This window comes from Thermobia domestica, chromosome 2 (genome assembly GCF_964235325.1).
Source record: "Thermobia domestica chromosome 2, izTheDome1.hap1.1, whole genome shotgun sequence".
NCBI lineage: Eukaryota > Metazoa > Arthropoda > Insecta > Zygentoma > Lepismatidae > Thermobia > Thermobia domestica.
This window is the reverse complement of record NC_137455.1, coordinates 165417091-165439996: the sequence shown is the minus strand read 5'-3', so window position 1 is coordinate 165439996 and position 22906 is coordinate 165417091. Positions and strand designations below refer to the sequence as shown.

Genomic DNA, 22906 nt, shown 5'->3' with positions numbered 1-22906 from the left:
TCTGTAACTGTAGTGAAGATCTGTGAAAGAACATCCACTAGCCAGGTATCTGAAATAAATAATAGATAAAAATAATTACTACTGTGATGATAATTCCTAAAATGAAAACTTATAAATTTAAAAATTATTTTTAATTCTTAAAACGTAAAACATGTTATTGACATCTGTTTTAGGAAACCAAGTTATTAAAAGATGGAAAAATACTAGGGACAGTTGGTTAAAGTGGAAGAAACGAGAAAAAGAGACTAAGAAATCAGGATCTGGTGCACCTAAAATGCGGAAATATTTCTACCATGAGCAATTGAAGTTTCTGGAGAAAACTTTAATCCATAGGCCAACTGTATCGAACATGAACATTGTAAGTGGTGAACACAGTGATGGTGAAAGCCAACCAAATGATGGTGAAAGTCAGTCTGAAAATCCACATGAAGAGGAACAGACTGTACAGCCTGTATCTGTAACGACTACGCCGAAGAAATCAACCAAAGCAAGAAAAAAACAGAAGCCTTGATGAATTTGAACAAAAAGTTCTCGAAACTATAAAAATCGATGAGCAAGAAAACAGACACATGAAGTTTTTTAAGGGTATCATTCCTACGCTTAAAACGTTTAGTGAGAGGCAAATTGTGGACTTTCAAATAGGTGTTCTACAGCTGTTAAAAAGTATTCAGATTACAACTCCTAGTCCTGCAACACAATCTCCTTCAGTACAACCACAACAGCCGGTATATTGCCCTCCTTCACACGCCTCAATTGTAGGCCCTGACCAGTATGGTCATGCACCACCATCGCATTATTCACAGCCATTTCCCTCTACTCAGTCACCCTTATTTAATCAAACACCTCCCACTTTCCGAAAATTTCCACCCACCACTTAATTTCAAATCCGCATCACCAGCAGGCTCCTTCAACTTCCACTTACCATGGTGGAATAATTCAACCGATTACAAGTCCAACTGATACTGAATCTGTTGCTTCTGAAGACACTCAATCTCCCGCCTTCACAGATTATTCGGGTATTGATCTTTAAATTTCTTTATATAATTGAATGATTTTGATAATAACGTAACATTGTAACTACGTTGGAAAGAAATTCCTATTATTTGTAATTTGAAAAAAAGAAATGAAATATTCTTTTCTAACTATAAATTCCCTTTACACAGTATGATTTGAGTGAAGTTTAATCCCATTATGCTTAACACAAAGCCTAACATTTAAAAAATGTAAATGTCTCTTGTTGCTAGAAATTATAAACAAATTCAAATTCTCTTTATTTTAGTGGGCAATGTCTAACTTGAAGCTACTCTGTTACCTAACCCTTGTCAAGTTTTACAATAGAAATACAATGTTACTAAATAATGTAAAATTTGTTGGCATAAGTTTTTGGTATCTTTGTGTTATAGACACGTACAGGAAAATGACTATTATTAAGCTACGCAGAAAAATGTGTACAATTTTAAAATCTTCTACATTAGAAAAGAAAGAAAAAATGTTTACTTAGTCAACATCAACTCAAAAGTAGGTGTATGACCCAAGTTAAAACTGTTTACATGTTATAAAATAGTATGTAATGTATATAATTTTATTATAATAAATATATAGGCTATAATGAAATCAACGTACTTCTGTATAGTTTTTAAATTGTAATTTATAAAATCTACAGTATTATCCAATTATAGTGTGCTTCAATTGTATACAAAGGTGTATTGCTCATGAGTCGATATAATCAATATGACAAAGTATATGGACATCGATGATTAAGTATTGGTATTTTCGGTATCGGTACCAATAATTAATAACACAATAATAATAATAATAATAATAATAATAATAATAATAATAATAATAATAATAATAATAATAATAGAGATGGCCAAAATATTCGAATTTCGGAAAATCTTTAGAACCACACTAAATTTGGTCATACTTAATATTTGTCGTAAGAAAAAGTCCATTCGTAGTATACTGGCAAAGGAAATACTAGAACTGAAGAGTTAATTTCGCGTTAGCTTTGAATGAAATGACAACAGAATTAACATGCATTTTCAAATACATAAAAATCTTATATAACTACTGGATTTGGTTTTCTAGTAATAAAGTTCTAAATTTTGCAACTACTTGTAATTTCGTTTTATTGAAAATGAAATGAAATGAAATATTTAAGTTTTACCTCCCATGGTTATGCCGGCTAGGCTAAAGGAGACGGTAATGATGAGAAATGAATGAAATGGTGGAATGAAGAAAGTAGGAGGAAAGGGAAGAACCCCGAGGAAACCCACGCACACGGTGTTTGTCCACCACAAAATTTACTTGGGTAAGCTGGGATCAAGCCAAGCACCCCCTGCACCAGAGGTGAATGCTCTACCACTGAGCCACCACGGCACCCTCGTTTTATTAAAGTGAGACAATTTAACATTCACTTATTTCTTTATAATTTATCTTTTAAGACAACGAAAGTTTGTCGAAGATTATTCGCGAACGGAACTGAAAGAGAGGCAGTATTTAAGACAAAAGACTTAATTTGGATTGTAAAACTTTAATTTATAACCATCTTTGCTTCGCTCAAACTTAGGAGGGTCCCCTTCATCGTAACTTACTTGTGATAATTGTTCCTGGCTCAAAAATACGAATTGTAGGGGGAAAATATGACAAAAAATGTTATATTAAAAGGTCTTTGTAAGAAAATATTCGAAAATAAGAAAGAGGTTATCCTCGTCTTTCGAATCGGCCTTTTGGAAGTCAATTTACGGCCGAATCTGAGAATTCTGTAGTATTTGTTTACTGTTTCAACTTTTGACTTCTTTTTCGATTGAAAGTACATTTTACCTTAGGCAAATCGCCGCCTCAATGTGAAAGAAGCGTTACTCATTAGCAGTGATAGTCTAAAATGCTTGCTATGGTATGTTGGTCACGAAATACGATACGAGCAGTTTTGCGGTATAACTGCGCGCGTGGTTTAAACGTAGACCAGTGCTTAGAAAAAATGACTTTTGCACTGGATGATGTCTATCCACATCGTACGACTATATTCAGGTAGTACAGAGAATCCCAAAGGAGAAATTGCACACTGGAGGACGCTGAGAGGGCGGGAACGCCACGAACATCAGATACGAAGGAAAACATTGCTGCTGTTAGGAAAATACTTGACGACAGGTAAAGGATCTACAAGCAGATTGAGGATACCTTGGGCCTAAATGAGTGATCTACCACTAACAATTCACTCGATTCTGCATGATCATTTGCACGTGAAGAAACTTGGTTGTCTCTGGGTGCCACATAATCTGACTGAAGAGCAGATGACATGTGTGATATGGTGCCGGGAGGTGCTACAAATGTTTGATAAGGGACAATCTCGATATGTGAACAACATCCTGACAGGTGATGGGACTTGGTTATACTATTATGATGTGCCGACCAAGACTCAGAACAAAGTTTGGTTCTTTGATGATGAGAATACACCTGTAGCCGTCAGAAAATCACGATCAGCAAAGAAGAAAATTATAGGTGTATATTTTAAATCGCGTGGAATTGTGGAACATCTCGTTTTTGGACACACAAAAGACAGTCTCAGCTAAGTAGTACACATAACATTGCCTGCCTAATATGTCGAATTTACAAAGAACCTATGATCAAATTCAAGAATGGATGCCTGGTTCCTCCATCATGACTATGCTCCAGCTCATCGTGCGAAAGCCTGCACCGAAAATTTGACAGGACTGAAACGTCTTGAGCACCCTTCTTACAGTCCAGACCTTGGTCCCTGCGACTTTGCAATTTCCATATGTGAAAATGAAGCTGAAAGGGATTCTGTTTTCCAGTGGATAGGATCTTGTGAGGGCTTGTGACAACGAGTATGCCTTACTTCCTAGTGAAACTTTGCACATCTGATTTAACGATTAGTTTCGGAGGATAGAGAGGTGTATTGAATGTCGTGGAAATTATTTTGAAAAAATTAAATATATAAAATTGTATTACAAAACTTTTTTAGTACCCTTTGTATTTAAACCATTGGGAATGGTAGAGGACATGTCAAAGTATCGTAAGTCAAAAATCGAAAAAAAAAAAAAAAAAAAAACTAAGCCTTTAAAAATGCTCATAGTAAACATTTTACTTCCCCGACAGGAGATTCCTTTTCGCTTCCCGCATCACATTTTAGTGAGACGACTAAACTGAATCAAATATGCACATATTATTCAAAGAAATACTTGCATTTCCTTTGCGAACCATTTTAGCTTTAAATTGTTTCCATTTCTTAGAAAACCAATGAATGCATCTAATCATTTCCTTTTATCCAAATGTGAACTGGAGAGAGATCCATGCATTTACATCGTTTCTTGGGCAGCAATATGATACTGTTAATACTTAAATTGCAATGCATCCAATAAATTGTTGTTTTGACTATTTGATTTTATTCATTTTTCCTTGCTCAGAAATACAGTGCTTACGTGGATTATACACATAAAAATTATTATTCCTGTCTGTACAACTAATTTCTGATGTGGAATAATTTGAACTAGAAGTATCATTTCATCACAAACATAATGTAATACATCAATACTTAGATTAAATGTCAAGTTACAAGAGCGGCATACTACATCCATTTTTTTAAGGTTTTTTTTCTTTCTTTCTTCACTTTTCATCACTATCCTGTTTGAAATCGGTTGCATTGCCACCATTTGCGAATCTTAATATTTAGAAATTAATCACTAGGACTTGTTGCAATTTTCCTACTGGAATTTCTTTCTTTTATATGTAAGTCCACAAATTTCAAGTGTCTGATAACTTTACACTTCAAACACTTAAACAAAGACGAACGTTGAACGACCTTCTTTTCTTACACAGACTTTTGCACAACAAAATAGACTGTATAGACATAGTTGAAAAAATAATGATCCAGGTTCCATCCCTCAAAACACGCAAAGGAAATAGTGGCCTGTTCTACAGCAGGAAGCACGTACAAATGCACTGAATATGTCACCTACATGGAGAATTTGTACTACATACAATAAAATCATTAAAGATTATGAAGATGTAGATATATTTCATTGTTCAGAAAAGTCACTCAAAAAATAGTATTGTGTGTTCTGAAAAAAAAGTTAAATGTATTATTTTAATTCAGTATTCTGTATTCAAGCTTTTTTTCTTTCTTTTTCTTTATATATATATATATATATATATATATATAAGTTATATGTCATACTCTAACATTATGTATTTAAGTTCATATGTAGACACTGCAATTGGGCAGTAATGCCTGTTGTGTTGATAAATAAATAATTATCTCAAGCTGAAAAAAATTGTCTACATTTAATGGCTTAGAATGATCTAAACCTTGTCTTTAAAATTATTAAAATAACCTTCACAATCAGCAATAATTTCAATCTTATAAACATTGGAGAGTTCAACCATGACAGAAGTTCAGACAAGAAATTTCATATAAAATACAGAATGTTACAGTGCTTCAAGAAAGACCCAATGTATTGTTTCTCCCTTTTTTTTTTTTTTTTTAATATATATACAAACTGAGCAACTAAACTAAGCTAGAGTGACGATATAACGTCGAAATGTTTTTATCAAGTTGCAGTCATCTTTCATCTCTTTGTCGAAAAGATTATCAACTTCCCCGTGACTCCCTGTACTAATCTTTTCGTTTTAATCTATTTTTGCTTGTTTCACACGGTGTGGGTGCTTCAGTTGATGGCGTCATTCTTCACTGATGGCATAAATCTACTGCATATTATGTACACAATTTACAGAATCTTACAAACTCGTTGATTTCGCATATAAAGCCAGCTAATATAGATGCATTTTAAGTGTTAGTACAGTCCAAAAATACAATCCATTTTGAAATATCTTTTATTAGGTTTCAGTATTATTTATTACTATGAAGCTCTTAGAAATAACAGAAATATTTTGTCCTGACAAAATTTTGAAGCAAGATTCTATAAAATTCCCATTCCCATTCTGTAACTGTAGTGAAGATCTGTGAAAGAACATCCACTAGCCAGGTATCTGAAATAAATAATAGATAAAAATAATTACTACTGTGATGATAATTCCTAAAATGAAAACTTATAAATTTAAAAATTATTTTTAATTCTTAAAACGTAAAACATGTTATTGACATCTGTTTTAGGAAACCAAGTTATTAAAAGATGGAAAAATACTAGGGACAGTTGGTTAAAGTGGAAGAAACGAGAAAAAGAGACTAAGAAATCAGGATCTGGTGCACCTAAAATGCGGAAATATTTCTACCATGAGCAATTGAAGTTTCTGGAGAAAACTTTAATCCATAGGCCAACTGTATCGAACATGAACATTGTAAGTGGTGAACACAGTGATGGTGAAAGCCAACCAAATGATGGTGAAAGTCAGCCTGAAAATCCACATGAAGAGGAACAGACTGTACAGCCTGTATCTGTAACGACTACGCCGAAGAAATCAACCAAAGCAAGAAAAAAACAGAAGCCTTGATGAATTTGAACAAAAAGTTCTCGAAACTATAAAAATCGATGAGCAAGAAAACAGACACATGAAGTTTTTTAAGGGTATCATTCCTACGCTTAAAACGTTTAGTGAGAGGCAAATTGTGGACTTTCAAATAGGTGTTCTACAGCTGTTAAAAAGTATTCAGATTACAACTCCTAGTCCTGCAACACAATCTCCTTCAGTACAACCACAACAGCCGGTATATTGCCCTCCTTCACACGCCTCAATTGTAGGCCCTGACCAGTATGGTCATGCACCACCATCGCATTATTCACAGCCATTTCCCTCTACTCAGTCACCCTTATTTAATCAAACACCTCCCACTTTCCGAAAATTTCCACCCACCACTTAATTTCAAATCCGCATCACCAGCAGGCTCCTTCAACTTCCACTTACCATGGTGGAATAATTCAACCGATTACAAGTCCAACTGATACTGAATCTGTTGCTTCTGAAGACACTCAATCTCCCGCCTTCACAGATTATTCGGGTATTGATCTTTAAATTTCTTTATATAATTGAATGATTTTGATAATAACGTAACATTGTAACTACGTTGGAAAGAAATTCCTATTATTTGTAATTTGAAAAAAAGAAATGAAATATTCTTTTCTAACTATAAATTCCCTTTACACAGTATGATTTGAGTGAAGTTTAATCCCATTATGCTTAACACAAAGCCTAACATTTAAAAAATGTAAATGTCTCTTGTTGCTAGAAATTATAAACAAATTCAAATTCTCTTTATTTTAGTGGGCAATGTCTAACTTGAAGCTACTCTGTTACCTAACCCTTGTCAAGTTTTACAATAGAAATACAATGTTACTAAATAATGTAAAATTTGTTGGCATAAGTTTTTGGTATCTTTGTGTTATAGACACGTACAGGAAAATGACTATTATTAAGCTACGCAGAAAAATGTGTACAATTTTAAAATCTTCTACATTAGAAAAGAAAGAAAAAATGTTTACTTAGTCAACATCAACTCAAAAGTAGGTGTATGACCCAAGTTAAAACTGTTTACATGTTATAAAATAGTATGTAATGTATATAATTTTATTATAATAAATATATAGGCTATAATGAAATCAACGTACTTCTGTATAGTTTTTAAATTGTAATTTATAAAATCTACAGTATTATCCAATTATAGTGTGCTTCAATTGTATACAAAGGTGTATTGCTCATGAGTCGATATAATCAATATGACAAAGTATATGGACATCGATGATTAAGTATTGGTATTTTCGGTATCGGTACCAATAATTAATAACACAATAATAATAATAATAATAATAATAATAATAATAATAATAATAATAGAGATGGCCAAAATATTCGAATTTCGGAAAATCTTTAGAACCACACTAAATTTGGTCATACTTAATATTTGTCGTAAGAAAAAGTCCATTCGTAGTATACTGGCAAAGGAAATACTAGAACTGAAGAGTTAATTTCGCGTTAGCTTTGAATGAAATGACAACAGAATTAACATGCATTTTCAAATACATAAAAATCTTATATAACTACTGGATTTGGTTTTCTAGTAATAAAGTTCTAAATTTTGCAACTACTTGTAATTTCGTTTTATTGAAAATGAAATGAAATGAAATATTTAAGTTTTACCTCCCATGGTTATGCCGGCTAGGCTAAAGGAGACGGTAATGATGAGAAATGAATGAAATGGTGGAATGAAGAAAGTAGGAGGAAAGGGAAGAACCCCGAGGAAACCCACGCACACGGTGTTTGTCCACCACAAAATTTACTTGGGTAAGCTGGGATCAAGCCAAGCACCCCCTGCACCAGAGGTGAATGCTCTACCACTGAGCCACCACGGCACCCTCGTTTTATTAAAGTGAGACAATTTAACATTCACTTATTTCTTTATAATTTATCTTTTAAGACAACGAAAGTTTGTCGAAGATTATTCGCGAACGGAACTGAAAGAGAGGCAGTATTTAAGACAAAAGACTTAATTTGGATTGTAAAACTTTAATTTATAACCATCTTTGCTTCGCTCAAACTTAGGAGGGTCCCCTTCATCGTAACTTACTTGTGATAATTGTTCCTGGCTCAAAAATACGAATTGTAGGGGGAAAATATGACAAAAAATGTTATATTAAAAGGTCTTTGTAAGAAAATATTCGAAAATAAGAAAGAGGTTATCCTCGTCTTTCGAATCGGCCTTTTGGAAGTCAATTTACGGCCGAATCTGAGAATTCTGTAGTATTTGTTTACTGTTTCAACTTTTGACTTCTTTTTCGATTGAAAGTACATTTTACCTTAGGCAAATCGCCGCCTCAATGTGAAAGAAGCGTTACTCATTAGCAGTGATAGTCTAAAATGCTTGCTATGGTATGTTGGTCACGAAATACGATACGAGCAGTTTTGCGGTATAACTGCGCGCGTGGTTTAAACGTAGACCAGTGCTTAGAAAAAATGACTTTTGCACTGGATGATGTCTATCCACATCGTACGACTATATTCAGGTAGTACAGAGAATCCCAAAGGAGAAATTGCACACTGGAGGACGCTGAGAGGGCGGGAACGCCACGAACATCAGATACGAAGGAAAACATTGCTGCTGTTAGGAAAATACTTGACGACAGGTAAAGGATCTACAAGCAGATTGAGGATACCTTGGGCCTAAATGAGTGATCTACCACTAACAATTCACTCGATTCTGCATGATCATTTGCACGTGAAGAAACTTGGTTGTCTCTGGGTGCCACATAATCTGACTGAAGAGCAGATGACATGTGTGATATGGTGCCGGGAGGTGCTACAAATGTTTGATAAGGGACAATCTCGATATGTGAACAACATCCTGACAGGTGATGGGACTTGGTTATACTATTATGATGTGCCGACCAAGACTCAGAACAAAGTTTGGTTCTTTGATGATGAGAATACACCTGTAGCCATCAGAAAATCACGATCAGCAAAGAAGAAAATTATAGGTGTATATTTTAAATCGCGTGGAATTGTGGAACATCTCGTTTTTGGACACACAAAAGACAGTCTCAGCTAAGTAGTACACATAACATTGCCTGCCTAATATGTCGAATTTACAAAGAACCTATGATCAAATTCAAGAATGGATGCCTGGTTCCTCCATCATGACTATGCTCCAGCTCATCGTGCGAAAGCCTGCACCGAAAATTTGACAGGACTGAAACGTCTTGAGCACCCTTCTTACAGTCCAGACCTTGGTCCCTGCGACTTTGCAATTTCCATATGTGAAAATGAAGCTGAAAGGGATTCTGTTTTCCAGTGGATAGGATCTTGTGAGGGCTTGTGACAACGAGTATGCCTTACTTCCTAGTGAAACTTTGCACATCTGATTTAACGATTAGTTTCGGAGGATAGAGAGGTGTATTGAATGTCGTGGAAATTATTTTGAAAAAATTAAATATATAAAATTGTATTACAAAACTTTTTTAGTACCCTTTGTATTTAAACCATTGGGAATGGTAGAGGACATGTCAAAGTATCGTAAGTCAAAAATCGAAAAAAAAAAAAAAAAAAAAAAAAAAAAAAACTAAGCCTTTAAAAATGCTCATAGTAAACATTTTACTTCCCCGACAGGAGATTCCTTTTCGCTTCCCGCATCACATTTTAGTGAGACGACTAAACTGAATCAAATATGCACATATTATTCAAAGAAATACTTGCATTTCCTTTGCGAACCATTTTAGCTTTAAATTGTTTCCATTTCTTAGAAAACCAATGAATGCATCTAATCATTTCCTTTTATCCAAATGTGAACTGGAGAGAGATCCATGCATTTACATCGTTTCTTGGGCAGCAATATGATACTGTTAATACTTAAATTGCAATGCATCCAATAAATTGTTGTTTTGACTATTTGATTTTATTCATTTTTCCTTGCTCAGAAATACAGTGCTTACGTGGATTATATTCCTGTCTGTACAACTAATTTCTGATGTGGAATAATTTGAACTAGAAGTATCATTTCATCACAAACATAATGTAATACATCAATACTTAGATTAAATGTCAAGTTACAAGAGCGGCATACTACATCCATTTTTTTAAGGTTTTTTTTTCTTTCTTTCTTCACTTTTCATCACTATCCTGTTTGAAATCGGTTGCATTGCCACCATTTGCGAATCTTAATATTTAGAAATTAATCACTAGGACTTGTTGCAATTTTCCTACTGGAATTTCTTTCTTTTATATGTAAGTCCACAAATTTCAAGTGTCTGATAACTTTACACTTCAAACACTTAAACAAAGACGAACGTTGAACGACCTTCTTTTCTTACACAGACTTTTGCACAACAAAATAGACTGTATAGACATAGTTGAAAAAATAATGATCCAGGTTCCATCCCTCAAAACACGCAAAGGAAATAGTGGCCTGTTCTACAGCAGGAAGCACGTACAAATGCACTGAATATGTCACCTACATGGAGAATTTGTACTACATACAATAAAATCATTAAAGATTATGAAGATGTAGATATATTTCATTGTTCAGAAAAGTCACTCAAAAAATAGTATTGTGTGTTCTGAAAAAAAAGTTAAATGTATTATTTTAATTCAGTATTCTGTATTCAAGCTTTTTTTCTTTCTTTTTCTTTATATATATATATATATATATATATATATATATATATATATAAGTTATATGTCATACTCTAACATTATGTATTTAAGTTCATATGTAGACACTGCAATTGGGCAGTAATGCCTGTTGTGTTGATAAATAAATAATTATCTCAAGCTGAAAAAAATTGTCTACATTTAATGGCTTAGAATGATCTAAACCTTGTCTTTAAAATTATTAAAATAACCTTCACAATCAGCAATAATTTCAATCTTATAAACATTGGAGAGTTCAACCATGACAGAAGTTCAGACAAGAAATTTCATATAAAATACAGAATGTTACAGTGCTTCAAGAAAGACCCAATGTATTGTTTCTCCCTTTTTTTTTTTTTTTTTTTAATATATATACAAACTGAGCAACTAAACTAAGCTAGAGTGACGATATAACGTCGAAATGTTTTTATCAAGTTGCAGTCATCTTTCATCTCTTTGTCGAAAAGATTATCAACTTCCCCGTGACTCCCTGTACTAATCTTTTCGTTTTAATCTATTTTTGCTTGTTTCACACGGTGTGGGTGCTTCAGTTGATGGCGTCATTCTTCACTGATGGCATAAATCTACTGCATATTATGTACACAATTTACAGAATCTTACAAACTCGTTGATTTCGCATATAAAGCCAGCTAATATAGATGCATTTTAAGTGTTAGTACAGTCCAAAAATACAATCCATTTTGAAATATCTTTTATTAGGTTTCAGTATTATTTATTACTATGAAGCTCTTAGAAATAACAGAAATATTTTGTCCTGACAAAATTTTGAAGCAAGATTCTATAAAATTCAACTAGGCATCCATACAGTTAATGTAGATATGGTATTTAAAAGAGCGAGTAACATATCACAAACGACTTCCGCGGGAGGAGCTACTTCAAGTATTAATGTAACCAAAATAAATATTATTACTCTTTTGCTTTCAAAACATTTCACAAATTGGAATTACTCCACTCTGATATGCAAAAAGTTGAAGTGCATTAATAAAGTCTTCTTTTATTTTACCATGTAGGTGTTTTATTTTATTTTAATCAGTCTATCTGTCAAATCAATAGAAACTCTGTTTATGGCCTTATTGGAAATTTAGAATAAACTCTTCCCTGGTCGCTTGGTGAATAACACAAAGATATCTAATGGTACAGTGAAACCTCTGAATAACGGACACCAATGGGACATGAATTTTTGTCCGTTATTGAGAGGTGTCCGTTAGAGAGAGGTTACAGAAATTTAATTTCTCATAACGATAATTGTGTGCTGTAATATACAGTAAATTCATTGTGTAAGAACGTAAGTACGTAAAATTGAAAATGGAAATACTCTATTTAGTACGTATTTGAATTACTGAGAGGGATGAAAGAGAAACTCATTTCTGTTAAATAATATTAATGCTCGGGGATGTGTTAATATATTCGTATCCCGGTGGTGCAAAAGATAGTGCGTGTATGTTAATTTTCTTAAGTACATGTCATCACCCTGTAAGCGTTTCTCATTTATTTCACATTCTCAGAACTTTCTCAAAACATACGTTAGGAACCAACTAATCGGCTAAACTCTTTTGTTTAGCGAAAAAGTCATACTTTCTCCTCTACAAGGGTAATGAAACTCATTAGAAAGTGTCCTCTGAGAATCCTCAGTACGGTTGCGGAAGAAACATGTGTGTATGTGTGTGTGTGTGTGTTAGTGTACTGGCGCGATATCTTCGTTGGCGGAATGGATGAAAAGGCATATGGAAGTGCATATGTTTATTGACCCAACGCCAATCACAAAGAATATCCTCTTAGAGAAAGTGAAAAGGGAAGCCGGGAAAACTCCAATCCAAACTTGTTTCAGTATCGTAAGTAAAAGAAAAAATGTTGCTTTTTTTTTTAAAAAAAAAAAAAAAAAAAAAGTGGAAACATTGCTCGTTGCAAATGTTATCGTAAAATAATGTTTGTTTTGTTACCTATGAAATTGTCAGGAAAGATGGAAGGCCCATAGGCAACAGGACTAAATTTGTTAGGGAAGGGAAGATAATTCGCATAGAATTCTTGACCATACGACTGACCCTGCATGAGTGTTATCACGTATTGAAGATTTTTAAGGATTTCCACCAGAAAGCAGTTTATTGCGGGAAGAAAAAAAGAATAATTTCAAGTTCAGCTTGAAGCCGTTCTGTTTGATGGTTCACCAGGTCTAGACTCATGATAAATGTTCTTGTGAGGAATAATATATCGCAGAACCAAGAATAATCCCTGTCCGTTATGAAGAGGTTATTGAAAGGTCTGGGGAAAAAAAGGACTGTCCGCGTCCGTATCTGAGAGTGTCCGTAAAAGGGAGGGTTTTGTTCCATAAGGGAACATATATTTTTGCCGGGACAAGAAAATGTGTCCGTATTATAGAGGTGTCCGTTATTGAGAGGTGTCCGTTAAGGGAGGTTTCACTGTATTACTTAATAAATTAACGACTGAATTAAAATTGTTCTTTTACTTTATTCAGTAGAGGTACAAATTAGAATCTGCACTGATTTTATTGTCCATTAGCTTCAATATGATTTGGCTTTCTTCAGTATTTCATAAGAAAGAATTTGGCTTCGTCTGGGAGAGATTTATTTTTGAACTAACCTTTTCACGTCATATAATACGAGCTAGTTTAGAAGCAGTAATCATTTTCTTAACCATTAATTTTCTTTCTTCTTTTGACAGTGGATGTTTAACCTTTGAGGGATAGTCCTTGTTGTAGGGTTCTTTTGCTGTAAATAATATATCTACTTCTTTTTGTCTTGGTTTCTTTCCAACTCTCCCTTAAGTTTTGATTCACACAGTTTGCATCAGTCTTTGATTTTTAAATAGTTGTGAGAGTCTGAATATTCAACTTTAGCACCGTTGAACATTCATGTGTATATGTTTTACTCTTTCCCATATGTTACAGAATTTCTCCACATACCTTTACCATATACGTTACCACTGTCTCGCATATAATGAACTTTGTCTTTATACAGATATCTTGTGAAGTTTCACTTGAAACGTTCACTATAAAAGACGAAGCTGATATGTAGTATTAGAAATGTCTTCCGTAAGATTTGTTCTTTTTTCTCATTAATGTAATACTCTGTTGATAAGATGATAACACACCTATCCGATTTTACAACAGTGTACAGTCCTTGATCTTCATAAAAACAGAGCCTGATGGCCCACACACGCATTCAAATGAATCTGTTTATTTTTTCTTAAAAAATTAAGCATAATTCTTTTGGATTCACAGAAAATAGGCGACGCATATATTAGAAATATAAAAATCAATAAGTGAATACGAAATAAAACCAAGGGCTTATTAAATCTTTTCCACTTTTGAATTAGAAGAAACTAAAATACGGGAATACCAAGTGAATTTCGTTTCACAGTAGATTTCAAAAATACGGGAATTCAATACTAAACTTTAAGTATTACATCTATAACTACTGGTTGCAATAAATTGATAAGATCACAGATGGAATCTCTTCCTCGAACGCTAAACCCATATCAAAAAGAAAGCCATACTGTTTTTGTTCCATAGCAATAAAGGTTGAAACCGGAAGTCGTTAATTTCAACCACTTCCGGTTTGAATAGAGAATTAACGGAGATAGAATCTATCCTTGGAACGCTAAATAAATTGCAAAAAACTACATCTCAATATCTCTTACAGTTTCGTTCTATGAAAATCAGTGTTGAAACCAGATTTCAACCACTTCCGGTTTTGGTAGAATGTTGTGGGTTGTGAACCTATTCTTGTTACATCGAATCGATTGCAGAAAACCGTCTCTTTCCATTCTTGCTCTGTGGAAATAATATTAAATTTGAACCATTTACGTTTTGGTAAAGAGATCATAATGGTTATGGTACGTTGCCTTGAGGCGCTGAATCGTTTCCAAAAAACTCTTCCCGCTATGTGTTACCGTTTTGGTTTTGTGATAAATTGGAGCTACTACCGGTTTGAATAGAGAACTAACAGGGGAGATGGAACCAATTCTTAGGACGCTGAATCGATTGCAAAAAAATGCATCTTGATATTTCTTACCGCTTTTGTTGTGATACTTTTCGACAGACGGACGGACAATGCCTTGCTATAAGACTTGCAACACTTATGCATATACTGAATAATAAATAATATACTGAAATGGTTACTGGCACAGGAAACCCGTGTTCGACTCCCGGCAGGAGCCCATGTGGTTTGGATTCCACATTAAGCTGTAGGGCACGTCTCATATAACCTCGGTGCTCAAATGAACGTTAAACTCGAATCCAACTAAGGGGTTCTGCCGTTTCCTCTCACTTTCTTCATTCCACCATTTCATTCATTCATCAACACCGTTTCCTTTAGCGTACACGGTATAATCGTGGTACATAAAACTAAAAGATTTCTTTTCACTTCTATTTTTAATTGGAAATGGTTAATAGAAAACTAATACGTTTTACATTACAATTAATATTATTATACCTGCGATTAAGCTTCCAATAATATTGTAACTGTGATGTACAGAAGCAACACGATATTTCTTCCATATTTCTTTGAAGCAGTGACACCAATTCCACTGAAAGCTTTACGTATCTTCATAATTTTGGTTCTTCTATTTGTTATCCAAGTTGTTTGAAATTATATCGAAAGGAATTTAAGAAAATAAGCAAATCAATACTAAATAAAAAAAAACTTTAATATCATGTGATTAAAACTCAAGAGCAATAATAATACTAGGAATGATGACATTTTTGCTGGAATGAATATGAGAAAATATATGACCCTAGAAAGTAGTATGGATGATCCAAATTACACAGTGGCAATAGACTGCATTCTCTTTTTCTCTAGAGCCATATGGGTGATATTTGTTCTTGATATTGAAACAATAAAAATAAATTTGAATAATCCGTCGGCGATAGTGTAATAATGCGAACAATTTAGTTACCGCACTAGGATATATCTAGCGAGCATATCAATAAATTCGTCTTGACAAAAGAAACTAATCGACATCATAGCAAGCCAAGTTCTGGTTACCCACTTCCGACACAGGAAGTTTAATATCAATCTGAGATGAGTGAGATATGCCCATCCCCGACACTAAATTATGACAAAAGCGATAATAGGTATTGATTTCGCAGCTGATGAAAGCTAATATTAATGCCTTCAAGGGCGATACTTGACATAAGATGAGACCTTGGCCCAGCCCTTAGCATTTCAACCCAGAAACAAAAACCCAGTCATGACAATGGCGGCACTCGTCACCACCACTCAAACAATTAAAAGTGATTGAATCTGCTCGAAAAGTGAAGACAGACTCCACTATCAACGGATAATATTACGCTACAGAAGTAAAGATTATCAAAGTTGGCAACGAATGACTCGTATTTTAACGCCACGTACGTCGACTATAGGAAAAAATTAAATGTATTTACCTGTGGTTATAGTGAATTTCTAATGGTAGTAGGCAGTTAGATTCATATTACAATATCCTGTGATTTCAAGATAAGAGTAGTATAGTATTTGTCAATGTGTTGACGTTAATAGATTGAGTAAATAAGATAAGTGATTTCATAGAGTTTACGGTGATCACCTATCTTAGCTATTAACGTCAACACATCTTAGCTACCGTACTTCGATTTAATATCTGGTCATTGCAGCTAGTTGTGCCCAATCCTTGGTAACTTCTTTTTTTACCATCCATCACTAATCTCCTACACAAATTGCAAGGTGCTGTTAAGAAGAGGCCAGGGAAACTTCAAAGTCATCCTGCATCAAGACAATGCACCTCATTATTATGCCACGAGTGCACAAGCTGTTTTGGTCAATCTTGGGTACACAGCACTTCCCCATCCACCTTATTCTCCCGACCTGGCTCCACCAGTCTTTCATGTTTTTTTACCTGGATTGAAAAGTTCACTTCAAGAACATTACTTCACGTTGGATGATGAGGTCATTATGGGAATTGTTTAGTGCCCTATGTGAAGAAATTCTAATGAGTCAATCTAGCTGCAATTCAGCTTTTCATCGTTTCCTCGTAGTAATCCAAATGAGGAAAGCTCCAGTTCATAATATTTATTCTTAACGAATTCAGTAAATAATAATGAACAAATTATCTTTTCTGTTTATTGCTGATGTACTGTCAACTATAGTAAGTTGTGGGAAAAGACATCAGCAACAAAACGTCTTGATGAATCAGAATTTTAACCACTATAGCACAGCGTCAGCTATTTAGAGTGTGCACATTGTTCTCAGTTTTGTAAACTTCTGGAATTTTAAACTAATTCAACAAATAAATGCAGTCAACGTAAGATCGATCGATCTAAGTATTCAATAGTTTCTGCAACATGTACTAAGAGAAAATGCATTTTTTATATATTACGGGTTTTAAATTAACACTAAGATCAACAATTTACATATATTTGTGGTAAACTTTTTCAGCTGGATGCACGACCTAATTTTGCCACCAAACTTTACTAATTACACTATAAATTCACATGCAGTGCCGGGTTAGTTGCAAGTCATGACTTGCCTACTCAATGTGGAGAAAGTTTATCAAAGATTGTCTACTAAATGGGGAGAAACTTTATCAAAAATAAAACTAAAATCATTCGTTGACTATTCGTATTACAAGGAAGGTTATTTGATATGTAAAACTTCAAACACGACATACTATGCCTTACATACATGCGTACATTTAATAAAACATAAGTAATATATAAAATGCTCTAGGCTTTCGTGGCCGACATGCAAAATAAGATAAAATAATACAGCTATATGCACGATCTCTCATTTAAAATTTGGGTGAAATTGAGAACCACAAATAAAATGAAACAAATGTGAATTGCAATGAAACGTTTGCGCATAGATCGTGCCAAGTATAGCCAGTAATATATACATTATACTGCCGGACACGCCCCGAAAGACAAGTAGACGTGTCCAAACATCACAAACGCATCACATGTGGCAATACAAGGAAGGTGCGCCCTCAGTAGAACATACGATCGCTAGCAGTCAAAAATCGAACTTCGAGAGGAAAGCAGCAGAAAGGGGAATGATCATTGGAGCCCACTGATTCAGCCAATCAATACGTGGGATACCAGCAAGTTCCAGATTCTGATTGCTACAGTGTCTGATGTAGTGATAAAATGAGAATATGAGAGAGTGGTAAAACCACAACCACGACCAGGAAAGACACGAAAATTGTAATACGGACAAATGATATCTCAGACGCATAATGAAAGCACGCCGGCAAAAGTCAGTTGGGCACTGTAGCAAAAGTCAGTTGGTCGACTTCTGGGAATGATACTATACATGTACTATTTATCCCACGGTGATTGCACAGGGGTTCCATGCGCGAGTTGCAGTTCATAAGCAAGGATCACAGAAGTGAACGTGGCCCGCCAATCAGTGGTGCAAGACATGTCGCAAGTGGATAACGAAGAAACATATTGAGTGACGAATCACGCTACATGTTCTAGCAGTCCGCCGGGCGAATGTAGTCCTGGCGCATGCGAGGTTAGCGCTACATGCCAGGATCCATTGTTCCTATTGTAAAATTATGGCGGTGAGGAAATCATGGTGTGGACCCACTTCCCATGATTAGGACTGAGATACTTGGCGTTAGTGCCTGGAACCATGAAATGCCGAAGCCTATCAAGCAACCCTAGGCAATTTTGTGCTACCTACCCATTGCTAACAGTTCGGTAGTGGGCCGTTTGTATTTGAACATGACAACGGCAGCGTTCATAAAGCGCACGCCTTCACAGAGTGGTTTGAGTAGATTGAAGTGCAAGTCTCGATTGGTCAGACCAAAATCGCTACCTCAATCCCATTAAACATCTTTCGGATGAGTTGGAATGCCAGACAATGCCCCAGAACCACCAATGCAATGATCATCAGTTTGCAATAAAAATACCTGCCCAAGTCTACTGCAACTTTATGGAAAGTCTTCCTAGATGTGTTGAGGATCTCATCACGACGAATGACAGATCGTCATCAAACTAACTCCTTATTAGCGCAAGCTGAGCAAGTTCTTAGTGGTGTCCGGTTATTAATGGCAATATAGTGTATATACATGAACTACATCGAACATTTTAGAACCACTGAATCAGTTTACAGTCAGTAGAATATAGTGTTAACTTCAATTAGACTGGAGCCATCTATTCAAAAAACACTTTGATATTAGCATGCACACGAAATTGTGAACGAATTATGAATTAATAAACTACTCGTATTCGTACTGTGATTGAAAGAAGCTGAAAATTAAACTAGTACAGAGCTAAAGGAAAATGAAAAATGGGTTTATATGTTAGATTACGTTAAGTTAGAAAGCTGCATGTGGTATCATATTGGATCTAGGATCCCATGAAAATTTACGGTGCAGATTTACTAAAATGCAACGTGACTGAAAACTAAACTACCATTTAAGCACGTCGGACAACAAATGCAAAGACAAGTAGTACATAAACAAACATGGTGACATTCTGATACTTTTACCAAGTTATTCTCTCCGTACGAATGAGCAGTCGATTTAGTTTGAAGCCACACACTGAAACTTAATAATACGAAAACAAAATCCAAATATGCAACATAAATAGAGACAAATAAAGCACTGGAACTGACTAAAAAGAGTCAGTTCGTTTTCGCCTTTCTCTTTGCAGATCAAAGAATAAGAACCTGTTTACTGAAGTGCAGGTTCAAATCCCACTTGATTCTGTGATGTAAAGTAAATCTAAAATTGGACAGTATAAACGACATTTCCTGAAGAGAATAAAGTATTTTAATTCAATGACGCAGCTTCCAAAACATCCTGTATTTGTTTCTACTTCGATTAATAAGGCCCGAAGAATCCCAATTTAGGCTGGTTAACTCTGTAGCTGTTGCAAAACTATTGGTTACAAAGTCCCGGCAAGTACTGATTTCATCTTCCCAATATTTGGATGAAGAAGTTCTGTATTCAATCACTGCATCCCAATAACTCATCCAGAATTTTCAGTGAATACTAAGAAATTGTTCTAGAATCCACAAACATCCATGAAAATTCTGCAGTCAGATAAAATAAATTTCATCGAATTTCGATGAATTAAGCAGTAATAACATAAATTTCATCGAGTTTCGATGAATTTAGCAGTCACTAACTTTTGTAAGTAAAAAGGTACTATTACTTGCTATTACTTCAAGAAAACTACATAAATTTCCAACAAATATAATGTTTTCTACAGACCATTTGATGATGGATGCGTTAGCACTCGGATAACAAGTACTAAGAAAGATCGCGAAATTTGATTGAAGGAAAGACTTGAAATGAGAAACTTTAGCTTGCTTCTCTTACTTTTTGAAACAAAAAAGATAATAAAGATGTGCAGTTTGTTGCTATATAAAAGAGTTGAAAAGCGAGTTGGACCAATCAGCTACTGAGTCGTGAGGATATTAACCTATCATATAAAAGGTTAAAGAGCATTACAAAAATTTGATTTCTTCTTACCACGGAAAAGCCAAGTGGAAACTCGATGTGTTATTTATAACATTTAGTGGAAAATATTTTGACTCCAATGATCAAATTACTTAATTGAAAGAAAGAAAGAAAGAAAAAAACATATTAAGAATTTCTTGAACGAAACTCAAATATCTCTCTCATTGATATTCAAAATTACATTTCAGAAAACTAACGACATTAAATATAAAATGAATTCAATATCACATAGAAGAATTTTATAATGAAACTTGATTACTGAATTTATAAAGAGATCATAGAGTATGTCTCCACGAGTGAGAAATAACGAATAATAAAATAAAAAATTGATAATAAATAATGCACATAAAAGCAACCAGAATGATTGCTAAAAGTCATTGTATCAAACGAGAGTACGCTATAATGCCATCATATCTCAGACATTTTTCTAAGTACACTGATCAAACTTTTACATATTTAGAATTACGTAACTACCTTTACGAATGTTTCACTGAATTAGCTATAGAAGCGTAGCAAATGACATAATGCAGAGGAAGTCGAACCATCAAATCTATCAATGCGCTTCAATAATTGTAATTGGGTACTTTTTAAATTATACACAAATTAAAACAATGATAACTTTTATTTATATTACACACAAATTTAAACAATGTTAACTTTTATTTACAAATATTACATCATTTTTACCTAATTACCTATTTTACTATCCCTAGTTCTCTTTGGAGTTCCTTAATCTTTGTTTGAATGTTTACATAATACTTCATTCTTGTCAACAGCTTCTGTGCATCGTCAATTCTCCCGTCTTTAAAGGCATTTGACAACTGACTGTAATAAATGAAAAATTACAATAACTTTACTGGTAACAACAATTATACGTACGTAGATACATGAAATAATGAAAGACGAAAGCGAATCAGAAAACTATTTTTTTTTTTTTTTTTTAATATTGTTTCTAGTTTTAAAAGCGAATTTTATCTGTTTTACAATTTATGTTTACAGACACTGAAGATCACGAAGTCAACAACAGGAAGTAATTTATATTATTCTTTTTTTTTCTCGAAAATATTATAAAATAAGGTATTCATTCATCCTCGAATTTTGTAACCTCAAAAACAATAGGACATCACACATTGTGGGATTGTTCTTCAGTGTATTAACCGTTCAAAAGGGTTCTTTTAGAATAAATTCAAGACGGTGTTTAGTCTTAACTTTTTCTTTCTTTTCTTTTCTTTATTTTTTTATTTACTTTTTTTTAACGGACAAACATGATGCTGGTAATGTGAGTCCACTACTAAACACACACACACAAAAAAAAAAAAAAACCCTCCTAACGGAGACATCGATGATGGTGAAAAGTAGTCGTTGAAATATATATATATGAAAAAGTTAATAATAAGGATGCTTAATTGAGTTTAACATTTGTTTACTTTATTATTACATGCGTCCGAAGGGAGCAGGCGCGTCAACGATGGTAGGTATACGCGTAAGCAAAGACAGTGAAAAAGAAGTTGATTTTGGCAAATATGCGAGTTTCAATAGCACTTGTCATGGCTTTATACTAGTAACGTTCCACTTGTAAACATAAAATACAGCTTCTGAACACTGTGCAGAAATACACCGCTGGCGGAAAATAACATCTAATAGAGTCATCTTTCATATGCACCCACTTATTTCATCCACCGTAAAGCACTTGTAATGATTTTACACTAGTAACCCTACACTTGTAAACCTGAAATATAGATGTATTACTTGTCGCCTGCAGAAATATTTTCCTTATGAATATATCTTTTCATACAAAGTATTCAATTTCACCTGAAATCTTCCAAACTGTGGTGCGCCAAAACTACACCAGCACCAAAAATCCTCCTCATTTATTCAGTATTCTCTTGATACAATTCCTCACATCAACTTAGGACTGAAACCCTAATGTTCCTTTAGACACTTCAGATATTCAATTCTTCCACAAAAACATTCAACTTAATATATCATCTTATATCACAACTTCGTAACCATTAAACAACAAACATTCTTCATTTAAAATCAATAATTGTCTTGTCTTGTCTTCTTTACTCTTAAAAGTGTTTGAAAAAGGGCACCAGGAAATAACCAGTTTGTGCCATAAATGCTGCAAAGAATATAGTTGTGAGTTGGATAATTTCTTCAGTAAGAACTGGGGAGATCAATAATCGTTGGTATACCTTTTATGTATATATATATATATATATATATATATATATATATATATATATATATATATATATATAATGTAATTCCGGTTTTTTTAAGAAATTGTATTAAAGCCTTGATTGGCATTCGTTGATTTGTTGCTAAAATGTATTTATATGAG

General features: G+C 34.1%; 1 protein-coding gene across 2 annotated transcripts in view; it reads right to left on the bottom strand.

The window, feature by feature from the left end:
• Positions 1-4394: 4394 nt before the first annotated feature.
• The window catches only part of Hsc20 (iron-sulfur cluster co-chaperone protein HscB-like protein, mitochondrial), a 43746-nt gene continuing 25234 nt past the window's right edge, over positions 4395-22906 (bottom strand). The window contains exons 3-4 of one of the 2 annotated variants that reach the window (XM_081747743.1): positions 21255-21384; positions 4395-6012 (exon numbers count right to left, since the gene is read on the bottom strand). In XM_081747743.1, coding sequence (XP_081603869.1) covers positions 21255-21384 — 130 coding nt within the window. In that variant the 3' untranslated portion in view covers positions 4395-6012. Of the gene's footprint in view, positions 6013-21162; positions 21385-22906 lie in introns of those variants that run through there. The other variant, XM_081747740.1, reaches the window with a different exon arrangement.